We start from the raw sequence: 10496 nt of genomic DNA on the forward strand, positions 1-10496 counted from the left end.
TTCTATCACATTGATTATTCATGACAATACATGGTCTGTTTTGGGGATTTATTTTAATATATACATAATATTTACGGTGATCGGCGGTATTCGGCTGTGTCTGGCGGTGTCCATCTTAGCAAGCCAAGTGTCCGATTCGCTTACTCTCATCTACTAGATGAGAGTAAGCGAATCGGACAATTGGCTTGCGAAGATGGGCGGTGTCCGGCGGTATTAATACCCACTTAATTAGATCGGGTTCAAGATCCGCTTTTTTTTAGAATATGGCGGCACATTTGAGGAACCACGGACTTCTTTAATTTCTTACCAAGACTGATGTCCTTCGCTCATAAAATAAAAAGTAGGAAGTAGTTTTCGGTCACAGTTCAATTGGTACTTGTTGTCAAGCTTGTGAGTATTTAGTAAATCACTTATTCTACATTCTCTGCATGGTTATCATCTGGTTGTGTTTACACTGCCAAGACCCAGACTTGGCACATTTCTGTATTTGTCCCTTAAAGGAAACTTGATAGAAAACTTGATAGAAGTTTGGTTCCCAATTGCTCTCAGTGATCGCACCAAGTACTTCGGGGGACCCTCTACCCCGGCCCGGATCAGCGGCGACACTTTTATTCTGTTATCGTGTGAATGTATTTTTTGTTTTCATAATCTTTATCCTACAGTATTTAATTTAATATATTTATTTCCGGTGTATATAAGGAGTTTAGGATGTTACCTGAGGCTCTTACTTGTTGGAGTAAGGACCACAGATTATAGACAGGTATCAAAATCATGGGCATTAAAGAAAACTTGATAAATGTTACATATACTACTGTAGGTCTCCTGAAGAAAATGATAAAGGGAAAGGACATTGTCGTCAATAGTAATTGTTGTGTGACAGACAACCGGAATGCTTAATACATAAACATTTGATTATATTTATTCACTGCAAGAGGAATATATATTTGGTGAAAGAATAGTCATTACGTATATTACTACTGCGGTGAATAAGTATAATCACATATATGTGAGATATGATTGTCAGTTAAACTAGTCGACTCGGCACTTGGTTGACTCTGGATCGAGTTAACTTGGGACCAGTCCTGTTTGTGAGGAGAGAAGCTTTGATTTGTGGATTTCCATGTAGACTCGTATCTTTAAAATTCCTTATTTTCTTGTAAAACAAAAAAAAGGAAATCTACGAAGTTCTGCACACGAATCATATTGCATACAGATTTGTTAACACTAAGAATCCCCCCCCCCCCAAATATTTGACATCTTATGCTTTATGAAACCTGCAAAGTTGGGCACCATTTACTGTTAGTATAAAAAATTGTACAAAATATTTGTTAAAGTGTATTTTCTCCCCAGGGCCCAGTTGCACTAAAGTTAGTTAAGTTTAACTAACAGTTAATGTATAGTCAACCTTATAAAGATGTATTAAAAGAGTTAATGGGTATTAACATTATAAAGATGTAGAGAGTTAATAGGTAGATAACTCTCAGATAAGATTAACTAAACATCATGCAGCATTGTTCCTTATCAGCAACATATTTTTGAGTTTTCAAAAAAAATTGTTTGAACTAAGTAAAACACCTAAACAATCAAATTCACTGGAAAAATCAAAATAGTGACCATATTTTATGTCTGTTTTCTGTGATAGGTAATTTTTTTTTTGGACATTGCCCAATCCCATTTGTTTTGTGAAATTTAATGTAGACATTGGTCCAGATTTATATCCTGCAATATTGTTTGAACATACACCTTTCATTGCTGGTATCCTTGAAACCCTTGTGTTGACTAATGTTTGAAATTGATTAAAAACTTGTCTATAGACCACATCATCATGTCTATGCCAAAACAAGATGACAAAGACCTCAACGAATTAGGCTAGACTGCAACATTAAAAAAAATAACACAAATTTACAAAATTTTCATTTACTTCTACTTGAAGTACTTAGAAAGCATATTTCTTTCCATTTCCATAACAATATCTTCCTTTCCTCATAACATTTATCAGACGTTGACTGACCATACTTGGTCCTTTAGGATAACTTTATTGCTTTAAATCTAGAAAATCGATGTAGACAATTTGGTCTATCTCAATTACAGTTGTCATTTAAGACCCAATTTTAAGTTGACATGCCCAAATTGTAAGCTGCCTGCCAATCAAATATATAACAATAGATCTCAGGTGGAGTGACATCTGCAGACACTGTGGTCTGGGGCTACCCCAGAGAGGTGTTTTGATAACAATAACAGCCAGTATCTACAGACATTCTTTGGATCTTGAGGAAGCCCAGTATACCTGAGTTTTGATAGCAATGACCTGTCCACAACTGCTATTTTCTTGTATTTCAATTGTTTTTAAAAAGGCCCCTGAACAATGCAATTTCAATATAATTGTAATTGTTCCCTTCTATATACCTGTATTATTTACACAATCAGAAATCAAACAATAATTTGCACAATAATTTCTAAATCTTGTAACTTATTGAAATAATTTATGTCATCAATTTATGATACCTCTATATTTATAACAGAAATTATTCATTGAGTCAATGACAGAGAGAGAGAGAGAGAGAGGTGTGGGTGTAGAATGTGTGTCAGCTACCCTTAGGAATACAACCATTATTCAAACACTATGACCACAGAAACTCTACATAAGGTCGTGAGATGGGTCTTTAACATAGACTTGGTCTATTGGTGTATGGTTAATTTCGAACAGTGTTGACAGGTCTCTTCATAATTATCACCTCACCCACCTTGTGTACTGGGAATACACTGTTCCTGTCATCTTGTTGTTGTAACGATTTAATCACAGGATACCTAGTAGTTCTACAGGCAACTGTAAAGTAACATACACTTCTAATTATATTCTAAATTGATCACTTCAAATTTATATTCTTTTTACTTGATCAACCAATATAAGAATAATAGAAAGGTCACATACGAACATCAATATCAATAAAACACTCGTATCTAAACAAGTGCCAAGTCAACCAAAACAAGTGCCAAGTCAACCAAAACGAGTGTCAAGTCAACTAATTTAAAACGAGTGTCAAGTCAACCAAAACGAGTGCCAAGTTATCCCAAACCAGGGATGGGCACGATTACTCAAAATTATAATTGATTAATGATTGATTACTTGGAGGGGTTTTGTGTAATCGATTATTAATCGATTACAGTCATTTTTCTTCTGTATTCAATCGCATTCGATTACTTAGGAGGATGTAATCGATTAATAATTGATACTCTAAGGTTTTTATTATATACATACAGTCCCTGAAACGTTCTTCTTTCCCACGTGAACGGTGAGCGAACGATGAATGAACGCAGAGCGAACGGTGAACGAACGCTGAGCGCACGCTGAACGCAAAATGGGTTAAATTCATAACGACAAGCTCTTATATTCGTCTCTCATTTACTATTGTGTTTAACAAAAGTTCAGATGAACCTTTCGGCATTCACAGTGAATAATCCTGACATTTTGTACTTCAAAATTAAATTTCTGATATAGTAAGAAAGTATCCTTCCATTCTTACGCACACGTTCAATTTTCATTTTCGAGATTGGTCCTTTCACTTTGGTGTTCTGAATGACAATGAAAAAAGTGAACGATGAACGAACGGTGAGCGCACGCTGAATGCAAAACTGTGAACGGAGAGCGCACGGTGAGCGAATGGAAAAATGGTAAAGTAGAACGTTTCAGGGACTGTACATGTATATTAAAACAGTTGTATTTAACTATTTATATAAAGTGGAAACATGGTTAACAGAATTCAACTGTTTGTACACTCAAGTGCACTTGTGTATATCCTTAGGGCTATTAAATTGTGATGAACAGTCATCAACATTGATTCACTAATTTAAACAGCCTTGCCAAGAACTAAAACTATTATAGTTCAAACTTAACAAATTGACAATATTTTAGTGTAGAGTAATTGAATGTAGTTGAAAAAGTAATTATAATTACACCACAAAATTGACCTGTAATCGATTAAATTACCATTACAAGTAAATGGAAATAGCTTCGTGTACAGATTACTGTTGATTACTTGCAAAAAAGTAATGATTACAATCAATTACAATTACTCGATTACGATTACCCCATGTCTGTCCCAAACAAGTGCCGAGTTGATCAGATTCTGATGCCAAATTCACTGGGTGCTGACTTAACCTGGTGCTGAATTCACTTTTTCTTTAGGTGCCGAATTTACCAGGTGCTGAGTTAACTTGCACCCAACCATTTTTGCTGACCATCAAAGACTCACTCTGAAAAGAATGATTTTGATGTCAAAGGATTTTAAAAGATGAAATGTATTCCACTATTCTGTCCATCATCAAAATATGACTTGTTTTATAATCTAAGTAGAATGCATAATTATAATTAAGTACCTAGATATTTTAACTTTACTGAGATTTTAAAAACTACTACATAGCTGATGACGATATCCACACGAGTTGTAGCATTCTAAATTTTTTTTGTCCTAATGCAAACAGATTTACGTCCAAATGCAATCAATTATACATATTTTTATAGGCGTTATGAAATTATTTTTGTATTTTAAAACATATGATTTTTTCATTCCGAAATTTTGATTGATAAGTTTAAATTGATGACATTCGTAAGTTTAGATACTATAACTTTCATTTTCAGTGTAAGGTGATGATGTTAAAAAAGTGACGAGGTGGTGGATATAAACAGCGCTGTGATGGCAGAGAAGCAAGAAAAAGACATCGTAGAAAAACTTCATGCATGGGCGAATCAAGAAATGCTGTTCACTCCTCAGGGACTGCATGCCAATAAGCCTATACCAACAGTAGAGAACTATAGAGAGTGAGTTATCTCAGGGACTTCATGTTAACAAGTCTATACCCACAGTAGAGAACTATAGAGAGTGAGTTATCTCAGGGACTTCATGTTAACAAGTCTATACCCACAGTAGAGAACTATAGAGTGAGTTATCTCAGTGACTTCTTGTTAACAAGTCTATACCCACAGTAGAGAACTATAGAGTGAGTTATCTCAGTGACTTCTTGTTAACAAGTCTATACCCACAGTAGAGAACTATAGAGTGAGTGAGTTACCTCAGGGACTGCATGTTAACAAGTCTATACCCACAGTAGAGAACTATAGAGAGTGAGTTATCTCAGGGACTTCATGTTAACAAGTTTATACCCACAGTAGAGAACTATAGTGTGAGTTATCTCAGGGACTTCATGTTAACAAGTCTATACCCACAGTAGAGAACTATAGAGAGTGAGTTATCTCAGGGACTGCATGTTAACAAGTCTATACCCACAGTAGAGAACTATAGAGTGAGTTATCTCAGGGACTTCATGTTAACAAGTCTATACCCACAGTAGAGAACTATAGAGAGTTAGTTATCTCAGGGACTTCATGTTAACAAATCTATACCCACAGTAGAGAACTATAGAGAGTGAGTTATCTCAGGGACTTCTTGTTAACAAGTCTATACCCACAGTAGAGAACTATAGAGAGTGAGTTATCTCAGGGACTTCATGTTAACAAGTTTATTCCCACAGTAGAGAACTATAGAGTGAGTTATCCCAGGGACTTCATGTTAACAAGTCTATACCCACAGTAGAGAACTATAGTGAGTGAGTTACCTCAGGGACTTCATGTTAACAAGTCTATACCCACAGTAGAGAACTATAGAGTGAGTTATCTCAGGGACTTCATGTTAACAAGTCTATACCCACAGTAGAGAACTATAGAGAGTGAGTTATCTCAGGGACTGCATGTTAACAAGTCTATACCCACAGTAGAGAACTATAGAGAGTGAGTTATCTCAGGGACTGCATGTTAACAAGTCTATACCCACAGTAGAGAACTATAGAGAGTGAGTTATCTCAGGGACTGCATGTTAACAAATCTATACCCACAGTAGAGAACTATAGAGTGAGTTATCTCAGTGACTTCTTGTTAACAAATCTATACCCACAGTAGAGAACTATAGAGTGAGTGAACTTATTTGGGAATTTTATATTGAGATCACAGAATATTCAGGATTGGTATAGGACTGAGTAGGGGAATTTGAGACCAGTTATCACGGAATGATCGTTAACAAATTTTAAAAAGGTTGAATTTCGAACCAATGATAAAGATATGGTTCTCTATTAAGTATGTGAAATGATGACATTAATAAATCACATTATGAATAATTCTAAATTAAACTGTTACTTAGTTTATAGATTTTAACTTTATAGAGCGATGATGGTACATAGAGTTGTATCGGGTAGATTGGTATTGGATACTAATGTGGTAGATTGGTATTGGATACTAATGTGGTAGATTGGTATTGGATACTAATGTGGTAGATTGGTATTGGATACTAATGACTAATGCAGTAGACTGAGTATGATAAAGTCACTAGTACTAATGGTGTTGTTGTAGGATATGATAAAGTCACTAGTATTAATGGTTTTGTTGTAGGATATGATAAAGTCACTAGTATTAATGGTTTTGTTGTAGGATATGATAAAGTCACTAGTATTAATGGTTTTGTTGTAGGATATGATAAAGTCACTAGTATTAATGGTTTTGGTTTTGTTGTAGGATATGATAAAGTCACTAGTATTAATGGTTTTGTTGTAGGATATGATAAAGTCACTAGTATTAATGGTGTTGTAGGATATGATAAAGTCACTAGTATTAATGGTTTTGTTGTAGGATATGATAAAGTCACTAGTATTAATGGTTTTGTTGTAGGATATGATGAAGTCACTAGTATTAATGGTTTTGTTGTAGGATATAATGAAGGCACTAGTATTAATGGTTTTGTTGTAGGATATGATAAAGTCACTAGTATTAATGGTGTTGTAGGATATGATAAAGTCACTAGTATTAATGGTGTTGGTTTTGTTGTAGGATATGATAAAGTCACTAGTATTAATGGTTTTGTTGTAGGATATGATGAAGTCACTAGTATTAATGGTTTTGTTGTAGGATATAATGAAGGCACTAGTATTAATGGTTTTGTTGTAGGATATGATAAAGTCACTAGTATTAATGGTGTTGTAGGATATGATAAAGTCACTAGTATTAATGGTGTTGGTTTTGTTGTAGGATATGATAAAGTCACTAGTATTAATGGTGTTGTTGTAGGATATGATAAAGTCACTAGTATTAATGGTGTTGTAGGATATGATAAAGTCACTAGTATTAATGGTGTTGTTGTAGGATATGATAAAGTCACTAGTATTAATGGTGTTGTTGTAGGATATGATAAAGTCACTAGTATTAATGGTTTTGTTGTAGGATATGATAAAGTCACTAGTATTAATAGTGTTGTTGTAGGATATGATAAAGTCACTAGTATTAATGGTGTTGTTGTAGGATATGATAAAGTCACTAGTATTAATGGTTTTGTTGTAGGATATGATAAAGTCACTAGTATTAATGGTGTTGTAGGATATGATAAAGTCACTAGTATTAATGGTGTTGTTGTAGGATATGATAAAGTCACTAGTATTAATGGTGTTGGTTTTGTTGTAGGATATGATAAAGTCACTAGTATTAATGGTTTTGTTGTAGGATATGATAAAGTCACTAGTATTAATAGTGTTGTTGTAGGATATGATAAAGTCACTAGTATTAATGGTGTTGTTGTAGGATATGATAAAGTCACTAGTATTAATGGTTTTGTTGTAGGATATGATAAAGTCACTAGTATTAATGGTTTTGTTGTAGGATATGATAAAGTCACTAGTATTAATGGTTTTGTTGTAGGATATGATAAAGTCACTAGTATTAATGGTTTTGTTGTAGGATATGATAAAGTCACTAGTATTAATGGTGTTGTTGTAGGATATAATAAAGTCACTAGTATTAATGGTTTTGTTGTAGGATATGATAAATTCACTAGTATTAATAGTGTTATTGTAGGATATGATAAAGTCACTAGTATTAATGGTTTTGTTGTAGGATATGATAAAGTCACTAGTATTAATGGTGTTGTAGGATATGATGAAGTCACTAGTATTAATGGTTTTGTTGTAGGATATGATAAAGTCACTAGTATTAATGGTGTTGTAGGATATGATAAAGTCACTAGTATTAATGGTGTTGTTGTAGGATATGATAAAGTCACTAGTATTAATGGTTTTGTTGTAGGATATGATAAAGTCACTAGTATTAATGGTGTTGTTGTAGGATATGATAAAGTCACTAGTATTAATGGTGTTGTTGTAGGATATGATAAAGTCACTAGTATTAATGGTGTTGTTGTAGGATATGATAAAGTCACTAGTATTAATGGTTTTGTTGTAGGATATGATAAAGTCACTAGTATTAATGGTTTTGTTGTAGGATATGATAAAGTCACTAGTATTAATGGTTTTGGTGTTGTTGTAGGATATGATAAAGTCACTAGTATTAATGGTTTTGTTGTAGGATATGATAAAGTCACTAGTATTAATGGTGTTGATTTTGTTGTAGGATATGATAAAGTCACTAGTATTAATGGTTTTGTTGTAGGGTATGATAAAGTCACTAGTATTAATGGTGTTGTTGTAGGATATGATAAAGTCACTAGTATTAATGGTTTTGGTGTTGTTGTAGGATATGATAAAGTCACTAGTATTAATGGTCTTGTTGTAGGGTATGATAAAGTCACTAGTATTAATGGTGTTGGTTTTGTTGTAGGATATGATAAAGTCACTAGTATTAATGGTGTTGGTTTTGTTGTAGGATATGATAAAGTCACTAGTATTAATGGTGTTGTAGGATATGATAAAGTCACTAGTATTAATGGTGTTGTTGTAGGATATGATAAAGTCACTAGTATTAATGGTTTTGTTGTAGGATATGATAAAGTCACTAGTATTAATAGTGTTGTTGTAGGATATGATAAAGTCACTAGTATTAATGGTTTTGTTGTAGGATATGATAAAGTCACTAGTATTAATGGTGTTGGTTTTGTTGTAGGATATGATGAAGTCACTAGTATTAATGGTTTTGTTGTAGGATATGATAAAGTCACTAGTATTAATGGTGTTGTTGTAGGATATGATAAAGTCACTAGTATTAATGGTTTTGTTGTAGGATATGATAAAGTCACTAGTATTAATGGTGTTGTAGGATATGATAAAGTCACTAGTATTAATGGTGTTGTTGTAGGATATGATAAAGTCACTAGTATTAATTGTGTTGGTTTTGTTGTAGGATATGATAAAGTCACTAGTATTAATGGTGTTGTTGTAGGATATGATGAAGTCACTAGTATTAATGGTTTTGTTGTAGGATATGATAAAGTCACTAGTATTAATGGTGTTGGTTTTGTTGTAGGGTATGATAAAGTCACTAGTATTAATGGTGTTGGTTTTGTTGTAGGATATGATAAAGTGACTAGTATTAATGGTGTTGTTGTAGGATATGATAAAGTCACTAGTATTAATGGTTTTGTTGTAGGATATGATAAAGTCACTAGTATTAATGGTGTTGTAGGATATGATAAAGTCACTAGTATTAATGGTGTTGTTGTAGGATATGATAAAGTCACTAGTATTAATTGTGTTGGTTTTGTTGTAGGATATGATAAAGTCACTAGTATTAATGGTGTTGTTGTAGGATATGATGAAGTCACTAGTATTAATGGTTTTGTTGTAGGATATGATAAAGTCACTAGTATTAATGGTGTTGGTTTTGTTGTAGGGTATGATAAAGTCACTAGTATTAATGGTTTTGTTGTAGGATATGATAAAGTCACTAGTATTAATGGTTTTGTTGTAGGATATGATAAAGTCACTAGTATTAATGGTGTTGGTTTTGTTGTAGGATATGATAAAGTCACTAGTATTAATGGTTTTGTTGTAGGATATGATAAAGTCACTAGTATTAATGGTTTTGTTGTAGGATATGATGAAGTCACTAGTATTAATGGTGTTGGTTTTGTTGTAGGATATGATAAAGTCACTAGTATTAATGGTGTTGTTGTAGGATATGATAAAGTCACTAGTATTAATGGTTTTGTTGTAGGATATGATAAAGTCACTAGTATTAATGGTGTTGTAGGATATGATAAAGTCACTAGTATTAATGGTGTTGTTGTAGGATATGATAAAGTCACTAGTATTAATTGTGTTGGTTTTGTTGTAGGATATGATAAAGTCACTAGTATTAATGGTGTTGTTGTAGGATATGATGAAGTCACTAGTATTAATGGTTTTGTTGTAGGATATGATAAAGTCACTAGTATTAATGGTGTTGGTTTTGTTGTAGGGTATGATAAAGTCACTAGTATTAATGGTTTTGTTGTAGGATATGATAAAGTCACTAGTATTAATGGTTTTGTTGTAGGATATGATAAAGTCACTAGTATTAATGGTGTTGGTTTTGTTGTAGGATATGATAAAGTCACTAGTATTAATGGTTTTGTTGTAGGATATGATAAAGTCACTAGTATTAATGGTGTTGTTGTAGGATATGATAAAGTCACTAGTATTAATGGTTTTGTTGTAGGATATGCAAGGGACCACAAAGAGACATCTGG

The 10496-nt window shown here is 33.2% G+C and overlaps 1 protein-coding gene across 1 annotated transcript in view; it reads left to right on the forward strand.

Annotated features, from left to right (window-relative positions):
- The first annotated feature begins 249 nt into the window (after positions 1 to 249).
- LOC125679212 (uncharacterized) overlaps positions 250 to 10496 on the forward strand; it is a 31860-nt gene continuing 21613 nt past the window's right edge. Inside the window, exons 1-3 of the mRNA XM_056156656.1 lie at positions 250 to 390; positions 4640 to 4819; positions 10466 to 10496. The exon at positions 10466 to 10496 is cut by the window's right edge and continues 32 nt beyond it. Coding sequence (XP_056012631.1) covers positions 4695 to 4819; positions 10466 to 10496 — 156 coding nt within the window. The 5' untranslated portion in view covers positions 250 to 390; positions 4640 to 4694. The remainder of the gene's footprint in view (positions 391 to 4639; positions 4820 to 10465) is intronic.

This window comes from Ostrea edulis, chromosome 2 (genome assembly GCF_947568905.1).
Source record: "Ostrea edulis chromosome 2, xbOstEdul1.1, whole genome shotgun sequence".
In the NCBI taxonomy this organism is placed as follows: Eukaryota; Metazoa; Mollusca; class Bivalvia; order Ostreida; family Ostreidae; genus Ostrea; species Ostrea edulis.